Here is a 23,408-nt window from a genome sequence, read left to right as displayed (position 1 = left end):
TGGTGGCAGGCCTCTGCCCACCAAAGGAACTCTAGGCATAGGGAAGGTATGATAGGAATCATTTGTTTCTAGGTCTTGAGAATGTTGACACTATAGGCTTTTTAGATACCACTGTAGTTTCCTCATATTCAGTCTTGCATATGGAATTAGAAGAATGCAGGAGGCCATGAACCCCAAGGCTTGCAGTATTTGTCTTGCAGATAGCAGGGTTATTGTGGCCACTTGTTTGAAGTAGGTTGTCAAATGAATTTGCTTTTCTGGCGTGAGGTAAGCCATCTGAGAAGTTGCATTCAAGCTTGCTCCCAGGAATATAATTTGTTGACAGGGTACCAGGTGTGATTTCTTTTCGTTTATGGTGTACTCCAGACAAGTTAGAACCCTTTCTACAAAAGCCAGATGATTCAAAAGTATGTCCTGGCTTTCTGCCTGAATTAGACAATCGTCCAGGAATGGGTATATTTGAATATTTCTTTGCCTGCAAAATGCAATAACTGGAGCTAGGCACTTTGTGAATACCCTGTGCACAGTAGATAAGCCAAAGGTCAGTGCAGAGAACTGATAGTGCGTGTAGCCTGCTTTGAAGCATAGGTATCTTCAGCAAGATTCCCTGATTGGGATGTGCCGGTATGCTTCTTTTAAATTTAGTGTTGCCAACCAGGCATCTTTGCCTAGCATAGGAAGTAATTGGTGAAGAGTCAGCATCTTGAATTTTGGAATCTCCAAAAAGGTGTTTAGAGTAGACAGGTCCAGGACAGGACGCCATGAATTGTCTTTTCTGGGTACCAGGAAAAGTCTCAAGTAGAAACCTTGTCCCTTTTCCTCTTCTGGTACCAGTTGAATAGCCGCCATGCTTAAGAGAGAAAGTACTTATTTTTGGGCCTCTGCCCACTGATTTGGGAGTAGGTCCAGCCACTCACTTGGTGTTGGCAACGTGTGGAAGTGAAATCTGTATCCCTGGGACACTACATTTAAAACCCATTTGTCCTAGGTAATGAGTTCCCAATTCTTTGAATGAAGAGTAATCTTTCCCCCCAAAGGGGCAGTCAGTTGATAAGTGCTTGGAAATTTTAAAAGGAAGTCATTGAGACAGTTTACCATAGGGGGAGTCTTATTATTCCCAGACTTGGAAGTGGAGGCCCCACACTGTTTAGTTCTGAGTCCCCTGGGACTGAAACCTGGGGTTTTTGCTGTGTCTCGGTTTGGCTTGAGAAGACCTGGAAGGGGCTGGAAAGGACCAATTCTTAGAGGGCCAGTGCCTACTAAATCTAGGAGGCTGAACTTGTAAAAAATCATTAACACTTTGCATAGATTTAGCTTTATCTTCCATCTTTTAAAGAACTTCCTCAGCCTTGTTGCCAAACAGGTGGCCCTGATTTAAAGGAGCATCCAACAATTTAGCCTTAACATGATCAGGCAAAGATTGCTCCTTAAGACAAGCATGCCTTCTGAGCACAGACCCAGTAACAGCAGCCCTGCAAGAGGCCTCTAATGAATCAAAACCACATTGCAAAGTATGTTTGCCTACTTGTTTGGCAGAATGCATTAAATCCTGTAATTCTTTATTATCCACACAGTCAGGAATCAACATCATTTTCTGTTTAAGCATAAGCAGTCCAATAACATGTTGCTGATATTTTAACATATGAAACTGGTAGTTTAAAGCCCCAATGGCCAAGGTTGCAGAAGTGTAAACCTTCTTACCCCATCTATCCAGAAACCTGGAGTCTCTATCAGAAGGCATAGGATTTTTAGCAGTAGAAGCCTTAATGCCCTTGGGCCCCTGTGAAATAGTCTCTGGATCTGCATTTGAATTTTTGAAAAGGAACTTGTGGGACTCAGGGACCCTGTAGTATTTGTCAGGTTTTCTGGGAGCAGGAGGCAGGGAATCAGGGGCCAAACTAGATTCCGAGAAAGCATCAACAATGTCTAGAACAGAAGGAATAGCTAAAGGCCTATGCTGAGGTAGGAGAAGGAAATCCCTAAGCCTCTTTTTTGAATCAGAAAAATCCTGGCTTTCCCAGTGGAAATGCTCCCTTAGAGTATGTAAGGTTTCCCCAAAAGAAAAATCCTCAGGAGGGGAAGCAGAGGGAAGAGAGTCCTCTGCATCATAATCCTCATAAGTAGGTAAGGGCAAATCCAGATCATCAGAAGAGCTAGAAAATACAGAATCCTGATCAGAATATTCATAATCAACCTCAGTCCTAGGCCTCTTAGAAGGGGGGGGGGGGGTGGCTACCCTTGATTAGAGTTATTAGATCTTCAGCCATTCTTATCATTTGTTTTTTAGGCATAGAGACATGAGCATGTGGCCTGGGCGTCGTTTTTTTAGACATGGACCGAGATTTAGGCCTAAGTAATGAAGGAGGCGTTGATTTAATATGCAAGTCCATAGGCCTGAATACACCCTCAGAAGCCAGTGCCTGCATAGCAGCTCCGGACCCATCCAAGGTAGAGACATCCACAGGTTCCATAGTTGAAGCATCTCGCGGCATAGCGGATTCCAAATGGGTCTCAGTAGAGGCCTGCGAATCAGAAGTAGCGGGTATCAGGGGCTGCGAAAGCAGCGGGTATCAGGGGCTGCGAAAGCAGCTCACTGAGTACTGGCAACTGGCTTAGGAGAAGCATCGCCGGCAGTTTTGGACCTCGGCGACCTGTCTCTGTCTTTATCTTTGCGTTTTTTGGAATCCAGGTAGTCGAATGGCTAACTGACATTTCTGGATAATTAAACAGAGAACCAAAACATTTAGAGGGGAAAATATACCGATGACGCATAGTGCACTAATTAAATAAAGCACAAAACCAACAGCAAGGTACATCGTGGTGAGGGCCTAGGCAAGGAATACAGTACGAATGAAAATCTTTATGAGGTATTTGCTTTCCACAAGTAATGCAATTATTAACTTTTACTGACATCGGTAAGGAGCAAGAAAAACCTTCCCCAACAGGGTACTTAGCTTTAGTTGAAGACTTCCATTCTGAAACTCGAAAACAAAAATTTCAGGAGTCGGCCAACCGGCACTTGCAAACTGCTTCTGCTTCAGGCACCGCACGGCAAGAAAGACGGATGTAATGGCATCGGATGCATGTTTTATACCCCTGACGTCATGGAAGAATGGACAGCAACCGACGCAGGACCCAAGACTTTGTTAATCAGGCCGACTGAGGGCAACCTGCAAGCAGATAACCCGAATGTTATGACCGCAACAGTGAAACACGAAGAACATCAGGAAGAATTGGTGTAGGTTCTGGAAAATATTTCTGTAATAACTCACAGTATTTTCTGAGGGACTGAGAAAAGTACAGTTTTGTACCTACCATAAATGTAGATGTTCGAGTGCTAATACAGCTGCAGTAATCACATATGGGTTCTCTGCCGGTCCTCGGTCGGCCGAATTCCAAAGTCTAGGTCCGGTTGTTGTCGCTTTCTTTCCTGACGTCAGTGTGACAGGGGTATACAAGACACAGCCGACGCCATATTCTTCAGTCTTTCTTGCCCCAGATGTCAGGTGCCCCCAGAAGGAAGGCAATACATAAATTATATATATATATATATATATATATATATATATATATATATAAATATATTCAAGCAATGCAATGTAATCAAAAAACAGTAGTTGCAAGCAAATACACCATAGGAAGATAACCCAAATTAGGTTGTATGAGGAGGTGTTAGCCACTTGTCCTTTACCAAGAGGGGAAGGAGGGAGGTACTGCAGCTGTATTAGCACTCGAACATCTACATTTATGGTAGGTACAAAACTGTACTATGTTCATTGTGCATACAGCTGCAGTAATCACATATGGGTAGAATCCCAAAGCTACGCACAGGGTGGTAGGCACTAGGTGGAACTGGGATGAGCCAGAATGCCCTGCAACACAGCAGTGGCAAAGCCTGCTCTAGTTTTGGAATATAAAGGCAGGTGGTAGTGTTTTGTGAAGGTATGCACAGAACTCCAAGTGGCTGCCTCCAAAATATCTTTGGTAGGAACTCCTCTGAGGAAGGCTGTAGAGGTAGCTGTGGCCCTGGTGGAGTGGGATCTGATGCCTGTAGGGACAGATTTCCCATGATAGGAGTAACAAAATCGTATGCAGTGGTCTATCCATTTTGAAATTGTCTGTTTGGTAACAGGCTTCCCTTGAGCTCCTACAGCATAGGACACAAAAAGTTGTTGTGATTTCCTGAAAGGCTTTGTTCTGTCCAAATAATAACGTAGCTGTCTATGGATGTCTAAGGAATGTAGCAGCCTTTCCCCTGTGTTTTGAGGATTGGGGTAAAAGGTAGGTAAGTGTATGGCTTGATTTAAAGCTACCCTGGATACCACTTTAGGCATAAATGACAGGTTGGTTCGAAGGGAAACCCCGTCCTGATGGAAGATGAGAAAGGGCTGCACAGCCATGAGGGCTTGTAGTTCCGAAACCCTACGAGCTGAGGTAATGGCCAGAAGGAAAGCTGTTTTCCAGGACAAATATTGCAAATCTGTTGAGGCAGCTGGTTCAAAGGGAGGCAATATCAATTTTTCTAGAATGTAATTAAGATCCCAGGCTGGCACTGGTTGTTTCCTTGGTGGTCTTATATTCTTAGCCCCTCTGAGGAACTGTCTTAAAAGTGGGTGAGAGAATAACGGTGGATCAGTGTTGAATTCTGCAGAAATGGCTGAGGCATGGATTTTTATGGAGGAAAATGAAAGTCCACTGTTCAGCAGCTCAGCTAGATACTGTAATACCTGAGGCAAATTCAGTTTTCTAGGGTCCTGGCCTTTTTTCTCATTCCAAGAGCAAAACCGTTTCCATTTTACGGAGTAAGCCTTTCTAGTAGATGGCCTTCTGGCCTCCAGAATGACGTCCTGCACCTCTTTGGGAAGTAGGACCTGTTGTGGTATTAAGGAATTTTCCATGCAGCCAGATTGAGTGTTTTCAGCTGACTGTGAAGAGTTTTGTAGCTGTGCTGAATCAGCAGAAGAGGCATTAGAGGTAGAGGCCAGGGAGGAGTATGTGTTAGGCTCCTCAGGAGTGGGTACCAGTGCTGTCTTGGCCAGTCTGGAGCAATCAGTATCATCATCGGTCTGTCTGCTCTTGCTTTCAAGAGCACCTTGGGCAGAAGAGGCAGAGGTGGGTAGCGTACACTGTCCATGCTGTCCAACTGAATGAGAAGGCGTCCCCTCTCCAGGCCTTTGGGTGAAAGGTCCTTGAACAAAACTTTTCCAATTGATGATTCCTGTGGGAGGTGAAGAGATCTATGTCTGGCCTCCCCCACGCTTGGATTATCTTTGTAAACACCTGAGGATGCAACTTCCATTCGTGCGGATCTGCCATATTTCTACTTAGATTGTCTGCCAGCGTGTTTTCCAAACCTGGCAAGTACTGTGCTTGAAGTTCGATTTGCCATTCCAGAGCCAAGTTCCAAAGTGTCATGGCTAGTCTGCACAGGGGGTATGAATGTGTTCCTCCTTGTTTGTTTATGTACCACATTACTGTGGTGTTGTCTGTTCTTATCAATAATTGCCCTGGATGCAGGAGGTCCTTGAATGCTGTAATTGGATTTATCACTGCTAGCATTTCTTTTTGATTGATGTGAAGGTGCTTTTCCTTTTAGGACCATTTGCCCTGAATGCACCTGCCTGTCATGTGCGCCCCCCAGGCGTAATCTGAGGCATCTGTTGTGATGACTTGATTTGCTTGAGGCTTGCAGAATGGGAGACCTGTGTTTGTTTGACATGCTTGGGCCCACCATAGAAATTCCTTTTGCAAACATGGAATTATTGGTATTATTGTTTCCAAATTGTGGCTGTGTTGAGACCATAGATTTTTTAGGTACCATTGTAGTTTTCTCATATGCAGCTTTGCACATGGGATTAAAAGAATGCAAGATGCCATGAAGCCCAGAGCCTGCAGGATTTTCCTTGCAGTAAGCCTGGTACAATTTGCTAGTATTTTGAAGTACTGAGTTAGTTGCCCCTGTTTTTCTGGCGTAAGGTAGGCCATCTGGGTGTTTGTGACCAAGTTGGCACCCAGGAAAGTTATTTTCTGAGATGGTGTTAGCCTGGATTTCTCTTTGTTGATTGTGTATCCCAGAGAATTCAGTAACCGTGTTGCATAAGCCAGATGTTCCAGAAGTATGTGCTTGCTGTCCGCTTGGATCAGGCAGTCGTCCAAATAAGGGTAAATCTGTATCCCTTGAAGTCTGCAGTAGGCAATTACTGATGCCAGGCATTTTGTGAATACTCTGGGCGCAGTAGATAAGCCAAAGGGCAATGCAGAGAATTGATAGTGGATTGAACCTGCAAGAAATCTGAGGTATCTTCTGCAGCTTTGTCTGATTGGGACATGCAGGTATGCCTCCTTGAGGTCCAATGTTACCAGCCAAAACTCCTTGCCCAGCATGGGAAGAAGCTGCTGTAATGTGAGCATCTTGAATTTTGGTAGAAATGTATTTAGGATGGATAAGTCCAAAATGGGTCTCCAGTCGGATCCTTTCCTTGGTACCAGGAATAATCTGGAATAAAAACCTTGACCTTGTTCGTGAGTAGGTACCTCTTGAATAGCTTTCATGTCCATGAGTTTTGAAATTTGTATTTGTGCCTCTGCCCTTTGATTGTGTGGCAGGTTTGGCATGCCTCTCATTTTTGGAAGAGTGTGAAAATGAAATCTGTAGCCTCTGTTTATAATGTCCAGGATCCATTTGTCTGTTGTGATAATATGCCAATTTCTTGCAAATAATGCCAGCTTTCCTCCCAAGGGAGCTACCAGCTGAGACTTGCTTGGCATGAAAAGGAGGAAGTCATTGGGTTTGTTTTCTGTATTGTTGTGCACTGTCTTTGCCACCTCTTGGTGCAGGAGTTTGCCATTGTCTGCCTCTATATGATCCTTGAGATTGTCCTCTGCCACTTGTGCGCCTGTATCTACCTCTTTGGGGCTTGTCCGTGGCTGGAAAGGGCCAGTTTTTAGAAGGCCAATTTCTGCTAAAACGAGGTGGTTGTACCTGTAGAAAAGCCTTGACAGTTTGCATAGATTTAGCTTTTTCTTCCATTTTCCGTAGTATCTCCTCAGCATTAGTACCAAATAGTACATCCTTTTGTAAAGGAGCATCTAGTAGTTTAGCTTTAACATGATCAGGCAAGCTTTGTTCCCTAAGCCAGGCATGTCTACGAATGACAGATCCTGTAACAGCAGCTCTACTTGAGGCCTCTAAGGCATCATAGCAACATTGTAAGGTGTGTTTACCCACTTGTTCTGCACTATGCATCATATCCTGCAATTCCTTCAAATCTGGTTGTTCAGGTTGAGACATTTTATTTCTTAATTGTGATAACAGAAACTGCTGATATTTAAGCATATGGAACTGACAATTTAAGGCCCTCATGGCTAGGGTGGCCGAGGTGTATACCTTTTTCCCCACCTTTCTAAGGATCTAGATTGCCTTTCGGAAGGTAGTGGATTCTTGGCAGTAGAGGCCTTCATTCCCTTGGGGCCCTGAGAAATAATTTCAGGGTCAGCATTATGGCTTTTGAAAAGAAATTGGTGAGAGTTAGGAACTCTGTAGTAGCTATCAGGTTTGACTGGGGCCGGAGGCAGGGAATCCGGGTTAAGACAAGCCTCCGAGTAAACATCATCAAGTATGTCCAAGACAGGAGGTATAGCCAGAGGTCTGTGTTGAGGTAACAAAAGAAATTCCCTAAGCCTTTTCTTGGAATCAGAAAAGTCTTGGCCTTCCCAATGGAAGTGTTCCCTCAAGGTGTGCAAGGTTTCCCCAAAAGAAAAATCCTCTGGGGGAGATACAGAAGGAATGGACTGTTCTGCATCAGAATCTTCATAAAGTGTTCCTCTACATCAGAATGTTCTGAGAAAATGGAGCCTTGTTCAGAAGAGGGAGAATCTTCCTCCACTCTGGGTCTCTTGTCTGGAGGGGGTTGGGAACCCCTGATAAGAGTAATTAAATCCTCAGCCATTTTAAGCATCTGCTTTTTAGGCATGGGGCCTGGGGATGGGCCCTGAGCAACAGGCCTCTTGGGATGCATGGCTGATTTGGACTTAGTAAAGGCCTTAATGGAAAAGGAAGATGAGGGTCTAAAGACACCCTGGGTGGAAGTGGACCTGTCCACATTAGGAGGCTCAGCACTCACAGTGGCTTCGGTGGTTGAAGTCTGAGTAAGGGCCGAGGCACCTGCGGTCTCGGTTACAGAAGACACCGCCAAGGAAGTGTCATCGGTAGTCAGGGACTGCATAGGAGTCTCACTGAGAACCGGACCACGTGCAGCCGGTTTTGGCGTGGTGTCGGTGGAGACCCGGTCCTTGTCCTTGCGTTTTTTGGACAAAACGGTAGTCGGAGTCTCCGACGACATTTTATAATCAAAGGCTTTACCAAATTAATGTTGGGCGAACTTCCCCCGAAGCTTAATAGTGCGTTTATTGAAAGTAGCACAAAAGTGACAGCCTGAGACGTCGTGGTCTGGGCCTAAACAAGGTATGCAGAGGGAATGGAAATCCTTATGTGATATTTGCTTCCCACAAGAAATACAATTGTTAACTTTGTCTGACATCGGTCTGAGGCAAGAAAAGTTTCCCCAATGGGGTACTTAGCTTTAAAGAAGACTTCGGTTTCCAATTTTTCGTAAATTCAGGAGCTGGCCGACCGGCACTTGCGAACTGCCTCTGCCGCAGCAAAAAGACTGAAGAATATGGCGTTGGCTGTGTCTTATATACCCCTGTCGCACTGACGTCAGGAAAGAAAGCGACAACAACCGACACCGGACCTAGACTTTGGAATTCGGCCGACCGAGGACCCGCCTGACGGCAGAGAACCCATATGTGATTACTGCAGCTGTATGCACGATGAACATCCTCAGTGTTCTCCCACTGAAAACACTGGCACATTCTATCAATAGTTCCCAGGGAAGAGAAAAGTACAGTTGTGTACACTTACCATAAATGTAGACATTCGAGTGTATTCACTGTTGAAGTCATTACATTTGGGTAATCTTGGCAGGTTCCCCTCAGTCGACCTGATTAACAAAGTCTTGGGTCCTGCGTTGGTTGCTGTTTTCAATCCATGACGTCAGGTCGTCAGGGGTATAAAACATGCAGCCGATGCCATTTTAATCAGTTTTTCTTGCCCCAGATGTCATGTGCCCCCCAAATGGGGAGCAAAAATCTATTTATAAATAAACTATAAATATATAAATGCACTTTCAGAAACATAAACTTTACCTTCAACTAAAAGCAAATATACCACAAAGGCTTTTGAGTATAGTGAAGGAAAGAAAAGGTATAGAATGGGGGATGGCGGGTGGGTAACCAGGACTGCAACAGTGAATACACTCCAACATCTACATTTATGGTAAGTGTACACAACTGTACTATGATCTTCGTGTTTCACTGTTGCAGTCATTACATTTGGGTAGAATCCCAAAGCTATGGATGGGAGGATGGAACTAAACAGCATTAGGAGCGGCTATAAGGCCCTGCAGGACTGCAGTGGCAAAGCCTGCCCTGGATTTAGAGAAGAGAGGTAAATGATAATGATTTGTGAAGGTATGAACAGAGCTCCAAGTAGCAGCTTCTAGAATGTCTTTGGTTGGGACCCCTCTGAGAAAAGCTGCTGAAGTAGAGGCAGCCCTGGTGGAATGTGATCTGATCCCCTTGGGCACAGGTTTACCATGGTGCAAATAGCAGAAACAAATGCACTGGCTTATCCATTTAGAAATAGTCTGCTTTGATACAGCCTTCCCCTCTGATCCTGCAGCAAATGCTACCAGTAGTTGCTCAGACTTTCTTAGAGATTTGGTCCTGGTTAAGTAGAATCTTAGTTGTCTGTGTACATCCAATGAAAATAGAATCCGCTCCCCCTTGTTCTGCGGATTTGTGTAAAATGTTGGCAGGTGAATGGTCTGGTTAAGAGCCACACTGGATACCACCTTAGGCATAAAAGAAGTATTGGTCCTGAGGGCCACCCTGTCCGGGTAAAAAATAATGAAAGGCTCCACTGCCATGAGTGCTTCTAGTTCTGAAACCCTTCTTGCTGAAGTGACTGACAAAAGAAAAGCTGTCTTCCAAGATAGAAATTTTATATCCGCATTTGAATGGTTGGTTCAAAAGGAGGCAGAGTGAGTTTTTCCAGCACAAATCTGAGGTCCCATGTAGGAGTTGGTGCTCTCCTGGGAGGCCTTAAATTGTTGGCCCCTCTGAGATACTGTTTAAGCAGTGGATGAGAAAAAAGGAGTGGCTCTGTGTTGTAATGAGCCGAGATGGCATAGGCATGGATTTTTATTGAAGAAAAATACAGTCCCTTGTCAAGCATCTCAGTTAAGTATTGTAAAATCTGAGGAATATTTGGCTTTGCTGTGTCTACTCCTTGTGCTTAGTTCCAAGCACAGAATCTCTTCCATTTATCAGCATAAGATTTTCTAGTACTAGGCCTTCTGGCTTCCAAAATGACATCCATCACAGATTTACTGAGAGATGTGGTTTGAATAATTAGTTGATCAGTCATGCTGCAAGATTCAGAGTTTGGAGCTGAGTATGTAGAATTTGAAAGTTCTGCTGAGACAGTAGATGAGGTGTTTGAGGCAAGTACCACAGAGGAAGGTGTGACATATTCCTTAGAAGCGGATACCAGTGCTGGTGAGGCCAGTCTGGAGCAATTAGGATAATTTTTGGTTTTTCCTGTCTGACTTTTAGTAAGACCTTGGAGAGTAGAGGCAGAGGGGGAAAGGCATAGAAGGATAGAGCATCCATTTTCCATGCTTTTTTTTGTGATGAGTTCTTGTGTAAAATTTGTCCAACTGATAGTTTTGGGGAGAGCCAAATATATCTATGTCTGGGTTCCCCCATTTCTGTGTTAACCTGTTGAAGATTTGTGGATCCAGTTTCCATTCGTGTGGGTCCAAAATATTTCTGATTAGGTTGTCTGCCAGAGTATTTTGCTTTCCTGGCAGGAATTGTGCTTGAAGATGTATTTGGTAAGTCAAGGCTGTGTTCCACAAGGCCATGGCTAGTCTGCAAAGGGGTAGGAGTGTGTACCCCCCTGCTTGTTTATGTACCACATAACTGTGGTGTTGTCCGTCCTTATCAGTAGTTGTCCTGGATGAAGTAAGTCCTTGAAGGCTGTCAGAACATTCTGAACAGCTAGCATTTCTTTCTGGTTGATATGCAGATGCATTTGGTTTGGGCTCCATTTGCCCTGAATGCATCTCCCTGCCAGGTGGGCCTCCCAAGCATAGTCTGATGCGTCTGTAGTTAGGGTTTGGGTGGCAGGGGGTAGAGTGAATGACAGTCCCTTGTTTTGGTGACATGTCTCTGCCCACCAAAGAAACTCCTGTTGCAGGCAGGGAATGACAAGAATCATTGTTTCCAGGCTGCGACAATGCTGACTCCATAAACTTTTTAGGTACCATTGAAGTTTTCTCATATGCAGTCTCGCATATGGAATCAGTAGGATGCAGGATGCCATGAATCCCAAAGCCTGCAGAATTTGTCTTGCAGATAACTGGGTTTTTGTTGCCATTTGTTTGAAGTATGTTGTCAGTTGCCTTTGTTTGTCTGACGTGAGGTAAGCCATCTGGGCAGCTGTATTCAAGCTTGCAACCAGGAATGTAATTATTTGAGAGGGTACCAGTTGTGATTTCTTTTCCTTTATGGTGTACCCTAGGTATGCTAGAAGCCTTTTTACAAACACCAGATGTTGAAGAAGAGTGTCCTTGTCCTCTGCCTGAATGAGACAATCGTCCAGATAAGGATAAATTTGGATATTTCTTTGTCTGCAAAATGCAATTACTGGTGCCAGGCACTTTGTAAAGACCCTGGGTGCAGTAGATAACCAAAGGGTAGTGCAGAGAATTGGTAATGCAAAAAACCTGCTTTGAAGCGGAGGTATCTTCTGCATGATTCTCTTATTGGGATATGCAGGTATGCCTCTTTTAAGTCTAGCGTGACTAACCAAGCATTCTTGCCTAGCACAGGCAGTAGCTGTGGCAAAGTCAGCATTTTGAATTTTGGAATGTCCAGGTACGTGTTCAGAATCGATAAGTCCAGTATTGGACGCCATGAATTGTCCTTTCCGGGTACCAGGAAAAGTCTTGAATAAAAATGTTGTCCTTTTTCCTTTTCTGGTACGGGTTGAATAGCCCCCATATCCATGAGGGACATGACTTGTTTCTGGGCCTCTGCCCACTGGTTTTGTGGCAGATCTGGTCATCCGTTTGGAATTTTCAAAGTATGGAAATGAAATCTGTACCCCTGGGATACTCTGTTTAATACCCACTTGTCCTGGGTAATTAACTGCCAATTTTGAGCATGAAGTGCTAATTTTCCCCCCAAGGAGTCTGCCAAAAGATAAGTGCTTGGAGATGGTAGAGGAAAGTCATTGAGACTGCTTACTGTAGGGTTGTGCTTTGTTTCCTCCAGATTTGGAGGTGGAGGCACCCCATTGCTTTGACCTGTAAGAATCCTGCGATTGATATCTGGAGCCTTTTGAGCGCCTGGGTTTGCCGTGAGTGGCTCTGTTGGACAAAGGAAAGGACCAATTTTTAGTAGGCCAGTGCCTACTGAACCTGGGTGGCTGCACTTGCAAGAAATCTTTTACAGTTTGCATAGATTTAGCTTTGTCTTCCATTTTCTTTAAAACCTTTTCTGCCTTATTACCAAACTGAGTATCAAGCTGCAAAGGGGCATCCAACAATTTAGCTTTAACATGATCAGGCAGATTTTGCTCCTTGAGCCAGACATGCCTTCTAATCACAGATCCAGTAACGGCGGCCCTACAAGAGGCCTCCAAGGAATCAAAACCACATTGCAAAGTATGCTTTCCAACCTGTTCTGCTGAATGCAATAAATCCTGTAACTCTTTATTTTCCACACAATCAGAAATCACCATCATTTTCTGTTTCAGTAAGCCCATAACATGCTGTTGATATTTAAGCATATGAAACTGGCAGTTTAAAGCCCTGATTGTCAATGTTGCAGACGTATAAACCTTCTTGCCCCATCTATCCAGCTCCCTGGAATCTCTATCAGAAGGGGTAGGATTTTTGGCAGTAGAAGCCTTAACACCCTTGGGACCCTGAAAAATAGTCACAGGATCAGCAGCAGGATTTTTGAAAAGAAATTTGTGGAAGTCAGGAACCCTGTAATATCTGTCTGGCTTACTAGGAGCTGGAGGCAGGAGCCATGCTTAATTCCAAGAACACATCATTAACAATGTCTAATACAGGAGGTATAGCCAAAGGACTATGCTGAGGAAGAAGGAGGAAATCCCTAAGCCTCTTTTTTGATTCAGAGAAGTCTTGACTCTCCCAGTGAAAATGTTCCCGTAAAGTATGCAAAGTCTCACCAAAAGAGTAATCCTCAGGAGGAGATGCAGATGGGATGGATTCCTCTGCATCAGAATCCTCATAGGGTGGAAAAGAAAATTCCTGATCAGAAGAGGAATCAGAAGAAATGGAAACTTGATCTGAAGATTCATAATCAGTGCCTTGCCTAGGCCTCTTAGCAGGGGGGGGTTGGGAACCCTTGATCAAGGTAATTAAATCCTCAGCCATTTTGATCATCTGTTTTTTAGGCATAGGGGCCTGAGCATGTGGCTCATGTGTCGATTTTTTAGACATTGAAGTTGTTTTTGACCTTGTTTTTGTTGCTGGTGTCGGTTTTGATGTAAAAATGTTAAGGCTTGAAAACACCCTCAGAAGCTGGTGCCTGCTCAGCAGCTCCGGACCCATCCAAGGGAGAGACATCCGCAGGTTCAATACTTTGCGAATCTCGCGGCATACCGGACTCTGAATGGGTCTCGGTAGAGGCCTGCGACTCAAAAGTAGCAGGTATCAGGGGCTGCGAAAGTGCCTCACTGAGTACCGGCGAACTGGCGACTGGCTTAGGAGAAGCTTTGTCGGTTTTGGACCTCGATGGTCTGTCTCTGTCTTTTTCCTTGCGTTTTTTGTGAACTCCGGTAGTCGGATTGCTAACCTACGACATTTCAGGGTAGTTAAATCTTGAACCAAAATATTTAGAAGCAAAAATATACCGACGCTTAATAGTGCATTGGTTAAATTTAGCACAAAACTGACAGCAAGGCACGTTGTGATCAGGGCCTAGGCAAGGAATACAGTACAAATGAAAATCCTATTGAGGTATTTGCTTCCCACAAGTAATGCAATTATTAACTTTTACTGACATCGGTAAGACGCAAGAAAAAGTTTCCCCAATGGGTAGTTTGAAGACTTCGTTCTGAAACTCGAATACGAAAATTTCAGGAGTCGGCCGACAGGCACTTGCGAACTGCTTCTGCTTCGGGCACCATGCGGCAAGAAAGACTGATTAAAATGGTGTCGGCTGCATGTTTTATACCCCTGACAACCTGACGTCATGGAAGAGGAGACAGTAACTGATGCAGGACCCAAGACTTTGTTATTCAGGCTGACTGAGGGCAACCTGCCAGCAGATTACCCAAATGTAATGACTGCAACAGTGAAACACGAAGAACATCCCCCACAGAGATCATGAGAAACTGAGGTCTCCTCTAAGTCTGAAACAGAGATCAGAGGAAAAACCCTGCATCTTCCTGTTCAGATTCAGAAACCTAAATCTCTTCAGGAAAAGAGGAATCCCTCTTTCTTTTACAAGAAATTATTTTATAATAAGGAACAACCGCCTGAATTAAACCCTGAGCCAGACCCAATAAACTACTCCTATCCAAAGAAATTTGAGGAGAAGTAGATACAAGTCTGGTTTTCTGTTTCTTTTTGACAGGAAAAATGGGGCCAACTGTGTTACTAATGGCAGAAGCTGCTTCCCCAGGGATGGGCACAGCATTCTGACACAACACCGAAACTTTCCCTGCTCCATCTCCCAGGACAGACAAGGGTGGCTCTCCCTTGCCCAATAACAAGATACCAGCAGCTACAGAGGATGTGGTTAGCCCCCATTCCATAGTGGCTGTACATGCTACACTAGAGGGATCCGGAGTAAAAGATAAGTTGTCTAAGGTACAGCAAATTGTCACAGTAGATTCACCCACCTCTGGATGACGGAAATTACTAAGCGCTTGTTATGGTTACACAGGCTGCTTCCTTAACTTTTTTTTTTTTTTTGTGGCTGGAAGAAGGACCAACAATGGGACCAGTAGACTTTTCTATGGTCAATCCAAAAATGGTACCTCTTTACTGGGGAAGAAAAGCAGCAAATGCAGGTAAACACTACCAGTCCACAAAAATTAGTCTTTTGACTAAAAAACACAGCAAAAAGGCACTTTAAAACACTATGTCAGCCCCCCCCCCCAAAAAAAAAAAATAAAAACTAACTATTTATCCACAGGAAAAAATGTTGTCAGTTACTTTACACTACTAAACTGACAGAAAAAACATGATACATTACAGTCTTGAGACAGTCCATTAATACACAACACTCCTAGCTTTAAAATAACTTTCCTGAAGAGGAAAGTAATAAACCATCAACAAAAGGAAGACAACAGAACCATCCCCCCAAAAGGGAACTTATCTGCCCAGCAAAGGAAAGAACAAACCAACAGCCGATCCTCGAAACCCTTAGAAAAGTATACTCTTCGACTGTAGCTCTGAAGGGCTTTGTGCCCAAACTTGTCTTTTAGTTAGAACACTTTCTGCAAAGCAAGCACTAACTAAAGATTTTAACTAAGTGTGCCATTAGGTTCTGGAATATAAAGTAAATGGAAAGATAAACAATGCAAAGATTTCCTGAGCTCATGCTACGTATCTCCGTTAAAACTGACGGTCAGTGAATACCTGCGCACATATGCTGACAATGAATTATCCTTTGATCAGCACTGTCAGATGTGGATAGAAATTTTTTCTATCTAGTACAGTTAATTCCCAAGAGCATCTCCTCTAAGGATTTAGTCCGTCTCTATACATCTTTCACGAGCCCTATCACAGAACACAATGCCCTTTTTAGCTAGACAGACCTCAAAAAATCCATACTAAGAAAATTATTGGACTTTGCTCCCTAAGCTGTCCGGACAGACTAAAAGCCCTCTTACTAAAGTCCATCTCATACAGGCTCTTGCATGGTGATTTTTATCTTCTGTGGTACGAAAGGCTCTGCCCTTCTAGATTTTCTCATTCTCCACACATCCAGTGCTGCCATAAATACCTGCATCAAAACCTCTGCCTTCACTGGTACATAGCAGCTACTGATGTGACTGACAGCTAACCCAATATACATCCCCATTCTTTGGAATAGACGCCATCTGCACAGCAAAGTAACTTCTTACCTTTAAATCCACACTTGCTGATTGTGTGGAAGATTGATTGGGGTGGCTAAGAAATCACAATTCTTCTAGGTTATTTCACTAAGCTTCTCAATGGTCAATCTAGACCATATGGCCAGTAAGAACAAATACAGTGAAAATGGACATCAATGCAAAACATTCAAAACAGATGATTTAAAATTAAGACAAACACATCTCATTCCCAGCCATATTAATAACTCACTAAAAACACAGTCTAGTTGTCAAAGTAATATGTGAAACGCCTTGTAAACATGATGCAAATTTGGTCACTGTGATATTAAGTTAGCCATTTAGCCAGACTAAAAAGTGTGGCTTACCCTTCAAAACACTCATTTTGAAAGTGTTATTCATATAATCATGTAATTAACAAGTACAGAAGTGTATATGTGTGTGTGTGTGTGTGTGTGTGTGTGTGTGTGTGTGTGTGTGTGTGTGTGTGTGTGTGTGTGTATATATATATATATATATATATATATATATATATATATATATATATATATATATATATTCAAACATAAGCAATATGGCAGTTTTAAAACAACAAAGACAACTGTTTTACTGAAATATAACAGTTTTATAAACAGTATCAAATACCTGATTGCTCGCACCCTCTCTGGAAGCTACTTCTTGCTGAGAAGCTATTAAAAAAATAATGTGATTGTAGTTACCTGGGCAAATTTTAATAAATTAACATACGTGATGTATATAACATGCAAATTACAGTACAGTTTAGTAATAATACCTTTAATTGTTTGCCTCGTCCCAGATTTTCTTTTTTTCCTTGGTAAGTTTTCACTAAACTCAGCTTTCATTTGCTAAAAGTTATAAATGAATAAATATCTTGTCAGTGATGTATTCAATAACTGGCTAAAATAATGGTATGTGTTTCACAATACAATAACAACCGACGAGGCTACTACACATACAATTATACTTCTCGTTTATGTCATTATTTTAGAGACATGAACATGTGATAAATCAATGAAGTATGTCAGTTTTAGTATAGTCTAAAGTATGTCAATCAGTCTGTAATGGCTTTATAACAATGGAGAAAAAGAATATTTAATTTTACAGCAATTAAGCATGTGCCATTGCTCTTCTTCAAGACAATATCAGTTGGCAGGTAATAAAATGTAAGTAAAGAAAAAATAAAAATATTAAGTGGGTTAGCCCTGATGGCCAGAGCCAATTTTCTGATGAAAGCTGAGGAAAAACTCCTAAAGGACAGTACAAAAGAATGATATGTTTAAGTTACAAGTATCACAGCCACATTATTACAGTAATGAAGCATCTTACCAAGGGCAAAAAATTAAGACAAGATATGCATGCTGTCTTACAAAAGGCAAAAAAAGTTAAGAAATGTATGACCTACATACAAGGTAGCCCTGTAATATAAGAGCAAGAAAAGATGGAAAAAAAAGAACGTGTACATAGCACAAAGGAGAATATGCATGATGGTAAGGGGTATGAATAAATCATTAAAGTGTCCCTGCACAGTTTGGAACATAACTTATACACTCCTGCATGTGGTGCTACAGCACTGCCTTTATTCCACCCCCCTTCCGGTTCCATTTTTAGTTTTGTTGATTTTAATGTGATCCATTTGTAAAGTTTTACTTTTTCATAAGTCAACATCTGTACATTTAATCTCCTCAGGGATATTCTATACAGTTGGATCTACGAGTTTTACTGACAAACCACTGCATGTGCACAGGGATGAATTCTTTAAAACCTAGGCATACAAACCAACACAGTCCCTCCAGTGATGTCACTAAGGAATAAAGTCAGTTTTGTATGTTTTCTTTAATAAAAAGCTTAGGTGGAGGAAAAAATAGAAATTGGAAAAGTGCACTACAGTTCTGAAGTCATCAGATACCACTGTGCAAGACAACTCTACAGAGATGCTTTAAAATAACTGATATGCTATTAACACACTAATACACATGCATACATTTCACATGACTGATGCTTAAGCTGTAATTTGTCACTTTATATTTATGCAAAGCCTTCCATAAACGGGATTTCATCAGGTTGTGAAGCTGTAAAACAAATCAACCAGCGCTTATTAACACAAATTAACTAAGACTGGCGAATGTACAGGAGAATCTCTGATAAGTGCACACACCTGCAGAGCACAGGGACAGTTTAAAGAGCAAGAGTTCACAAGACGGTGTAAATGCTAAATGGGAGGCATGTTTCCTTAAGTTTTAGGAAAGTATATTTAAAGCAGGGAATTAAGAAGTGATTAGGGTTTTTTTTTCCTATGGATGGAAGTATTTTAGGAATGGTGAGGGTATATTTATTAGCCAATTTAAGACTTTTGATTGGTATGCACTACTACACAAGCATGGAATAAGTCAAAACAGGGTCTTTCATGCAGTAGCGTGTGAACAAATGTAGCCTGAATGAAGGTTAGACTCTTTAACAAGGTAGGCTATCCACGATTATTTATAGCAGTACAGTGGTAAGAAGCTAGTAAATCAAAGGCATACTTACAGATTTTGCTATATGCGGTACATATTTTTTGAATAGGCATTTACTTAAGCCACTCATGGTTACAGTACCATATAGTAATCTGGGTAACATTATGGTCCCAGCAAATGCCCTTTATGTCCAGGCGGTGTCATAGTAATGGTGAGGCAAACGGAGCACCAGCTTCAAGTTCCAACATGTAGAAGATGATGCATTTAAAAACAAGTTTGACTGTACATGCTGTCAATTAGGTGAACTGACAGTTTGTACACTTCTTAAACAGCAAAAGGACAGTTTAAAAGCTTTTTATAAGAAGTTGAAATCATGATAATTTAAATGACAGCTTGCAAGCTGTCAAACTTTTTTTAAACATTTGGCAGGAATGGAGGGGAACACCAAATGAGTGTGCCACATTCCCTTGCTACAGCTCTAGCTCCAAGTGTTAAGTAGTTTTTTATCCTATATGAATATCACAGAAATGTGTTCAAAATACCCCCCACCCCATGCAGTTGAAAAAGGTGAAGGCAATTACTAACAGAAACATCACCCCATGACACAGCTCAAACAAATCAATCCACTCGTGCACTAAAAAGGAAATGAATGGAGACAAAGTAAAATGAAGAGATGAGGCCTGGCCATCTGTGTCACATTAATAAAGATAAACTCATACATATGGCAGAGAAAATATCTGAAACTGCTTTACTACAGAGCACAGAAAAAATGCCTCCATACAGGGTACAAAATCAGACATTGTTAATAAGCAAAGGTAATACAAGGGCTGCAATTCATTAGCACAATGTGTAACATATACAGCATGCCGCTGTGCAGGAAATGGCTACTGACAATCAGATTGTTATTCTCTGTACAAGTAGTTTGTGATGCACAGCAGCAAAGAAAATGGCTGAAGAATATGCTTATGTAAACAAACTCATGAAATGGAAACAAAGGTGCGCAGCCTAATGAATGCATAATAATATGCAAATATGTGCTTCTGAAACTAGGTCATGATCCATGGCTGTAATATGCAGATGGCACACAGCAAATTTCACACCACTATAAGAACAAAGAGCAAGTATAAAGTAAAGATGCCAAGAGCTGCAGAACTATTCAGACAGAAGCATTTATTTACCATAAGTGCTGTTCTCCCCAACAACAATGTAATGGATAAGTAAACAACATAAACAAAAAAGGGTACCAACAACATGTTATCTATAACCATTTCAAAGATCAGCAGATGACAGACTTTGTCTTAGTGGACAGAGATATCATAAGGGCATTGAAAGACCTATATCATCTACAAGCAGGACTGGGAAGAATAAGTAGACATGTCATACTGGTAAACACCAACGTATGTGTAGCTCTCACTGTAACAGCTACAAGGACCTTTCAGAGACAATCAGCACACACAGTGGGCACATCACATGCTTCAGCTTGCAAAATACTCAACACATTTCTCAATAAACTACTTCTATACATGGATAGCATCTATGTTTCCCCAACACACCAAGTGAGAAAGCCACCATTACACACTGATGCTATTACATTGCCCACCTTCCTAAAGTACTAGGGTGCTAGAGATTGCACATATGTTGCAATGAAGGCCTCACCTAGAGGCCATGGATGGTGCTATGCCATTAGGAAAACCCAGTATTCTATTGATTGTCAAGTAGTACGCAATGCACAGGGATACATAAACAATTGTTACGCACACCTGGCACTGCCCAACATCTAGTATACAAGTCACCTATACTGTAGCTTCCTGCATAGTGAAATATACAGGAGCACCAACACAGTAATATAAGGCACTGAGATAATCTCACAAACATACAGCCAAAGACTGTGTATTGTCATACCCTTTCCATATGTTCCTATTGTGTTTCAAGTGATATAGGAGACCCACTGCAGCACTGATTGACAATGTCCAATAACACCACACACAACACACTCAAAATGTTGTACAACATACCCATGCACAAACACAGAACATCAGAGACCATGTATTTGGCCAACTGAATGCATGGATTGTATTTCTTGACACATCTGGGGAGAGCAATGTAGTATACCCCTGCCACAGCATGTGAAATGGCTGTAGCATGCAGGAGTTATACAGGAGTGTATAAGTTACATAACATGATTATGAGAAAACAAGTTAAACGGCTTCCATTTCAGCAGTACCTCTATGCAAGACTACATCAACACCATCCAGTGGTGACACTGTGGTAGACATAGTAAGCAAATGGAGAGGCATACCCTCCAAGGCAAAGCTGAGCACAATAGCAGCATCTAGTGCAACTCTATGGGGTCCTGATGAGCATAATGTAAAGGTACAATATCACAGAGACCAAACCTGATGCATGAAATATCTGTTACAGGACATATTGGGAAGTCTAGGGTCGAGTAAAAATGTGGATACACATCTCCAAATACTCAGTGGTGCAGTGAGTCATAGGTATCATCATCACCACCACAGCACAGCTGCTAAGAGATGCAATAGCATGGCTAATGTCACAACCTGGGGAGACTATGAAACCAAAGGATAGCTAGACATCATGTAGCAAGTGGTACTCTGTATCTCTGAAAATATTCTCCAATGAATGGGAAGAAGGGAGCACTGCTACATTACCATGATCTGAGGCCTCTGTACTGGTTTGAAGTAGCAGGATTAGTGGCCCATTATAACATGGATGCTATGCAACTGTAGGAATATGACCTGCATGATGCCTGCTAGTGAAGTATCCTGCTCTTGGAGGCTGGCAGTCATTCCAGTCCATGACATGGGGCAGTGTAATGTGATACATTTACACTCAAAAGGGCAGACTGTGCAGCTTGTCATGGCCTCACAATGTGACCAACCCATATATGTACCCATTCCTGACTACAGACAGCATTCTGGATAAGCCAGTGATGGTAGTACTTCTGTCTGGAGGTGCATATGGCAATGATGTGTGTCACCACAGTCCTCGTAAGATCTAGCTTGCCATCCTGTCTGGACTAAATAGGTTCATAATGGCATCAGCAGTGCTGGACGACAATCTTAAACACGCCATGCAACATGCCAGTTTTCTTCATGTCAACATGACTAATTACAAACTGTGTCTGGTTGATAGCCCTGTACGTCTGCAACTGAGCCTTAGCATTGCCTGCATATCATGGCATGACTGTTACATGTGACAGTCATTACATTTGGGTAATCCTGCTGGCAGGTTGCCCTCAGCTGGCCTGAATTCCAAAGTCTTGGGTCCTGCATCTGCTACTGTCACCCCTTCCCTGACGTCAGGACGGCAGGCCGTCAGGGGTATAAAAGAAGCAGCTGAAGCCATTTTCTTCAGTATTTCTTGCCCCAGATGTCAGGTGCCCGCAAAAGAAGGGTAGCCAATTTTTATATATATATTTAGAAATATACCAATATAAATTTTACCTTCATCTATAAGCAAATACACCACATAGGTAGTATAAATCAGAGAAGGAAAGATAAGATCCAAAAGAAAAAAGGGGGAAGGCGGGTGGGTAACCTGGACTGCAACAGTGAATACACTCGAACATCTACATTTATGGTAAGTGTACACAGCTGTACTATGTTCTTCGTGTTTCACTGTTCAGTCATTACATTTGGGTAGAGTCCCAAAGCTATGGTTGGGAGGCTGGAACTAGACAGCAGTAGGAGCGGCTATGAGGCCCTGCAGAACTGCAGTGGCAAAGCCTGCCCTGGATTTAGAGTAGAGTGGCAGATAATAATGCTTTGTAAAGGTGTGCACTGAACTCCAAGTAGCCGCCTCTAAAATGTCTGTGGTTGGAACTCCCCTGAGAAAGCCTGCTGAGGTGGCTGCAGCTCTGGTGGAATGAGGCTTAATGCCCTTAGGCACTGGTTTGCCATGGTGTAAGTAGCAGAAACGAATGCAGTGGCCTAACCACTTAGATACAGTCTGCTTTGAAATAGGCTTTCCTTGTGATCCTGCAGCATATGCCACTAGTAATTGTTGTCTTTCTGAAAACTTTGGTTCTGTCCAAGTAGAATCTAAGCTGTCTGTGTATGTCCAAAGAATGCAGAATTCTCTCCCCCTTGTTCTGTGGATTTGGGTAAAAGGGTGTCAGATAGATGGCTTGGTTAAGAGCCACACTGGACACTACTTTAGGCATAAATGTTGGGTTTGTCCTCAGGGAGACCCTGTCTGGATGAAAAATGATGAAAGGTTCCACAGCCATGAGTGCCTATAGCTCTGAAACTCGTCTTGCAGAAGTAACTGCTAAGAGCAGAGCTGTTTTCCAAGATAAAAACTTCATATCAGCAGTAGCAGCTGGCTCAAAAGGAGGCAGGGTGAGCTTTTCCAAGACATAATTGAGGTCCTATGCAGGTATTGGTAGTCTCCTTGGGGGTCTTAAATTTGTGGCTCCTCTGAGGTACTGCCTTAATAAAGGGTGAGAAAAAAGTGGTGGCTCTGTATTGTAATGAGCCGAAATGGCAGAGGCATGAATTTTTATTGATGAAAAAGATAGGCCTTTGTCCAGCATCTCAGTTAAGTATTGCAAAATCTGAGGAATATTTGGTATCAGTTCCTTGTGCCTGGTTCCAGGCACAGAATCTCTTCCATTTTCCAGCATAAGACTTTCTAGTACTAGGCCTTCTGGCTTCCAGAATGACATCCATCACAGCTTTACTGAGAGGTGTTTTTTCTGTGACTAC

General features: G+C 42.6%; 1 protein-coding gene across 2 annotated transcripts in view; it reads right to left on the bottom strand.

Annotated features, from left to right (window-relative positions):
- NEK3 (NIMA related kinase 3) overlaps window positions 1-23,408 on the bottom strand; it is a 1,322,970-nt gene that overhangs the window by 443,518 nt on the left and 856,044 nt on the right. For both annotated transcript variants that reach the window (XM_044071667.1, XM_044071666.1), the window contains exons 10-11: window positions 16,998-17,070; window positions 16,850-16,893 (exon numbers count right to left, since the gene is read on the bottom strand). In XM_044071667.1, the coding sequence (XP_043927602.1) occupies window positions 16,850-16,893; window positions 16,998-17,070 (117 nt within the window). The remainder of the gene's footprint in view (window positions 1-16,849; window positions 16,894-16,997; window positions 17,071-23,408) is intronic.

The sequence above is a fragment of the Protopterus annectens genome, chromosome 5.part0 (assembly GCF_019279795.1).
Source record: "Protopterus annectens isolate FY-2018-M chromosome 5.part0, PAN1.0, whole genome shotgun sequence".
Lineage (NCBI taxonomy): Eukaryota > Metazoa > Chordata > Ceratodontiformes > Protopteridae > Protopterus > Protopterus annectens.
This window is presented reverse-complemented; position numbering and strand designations above follow the sequence as displayed.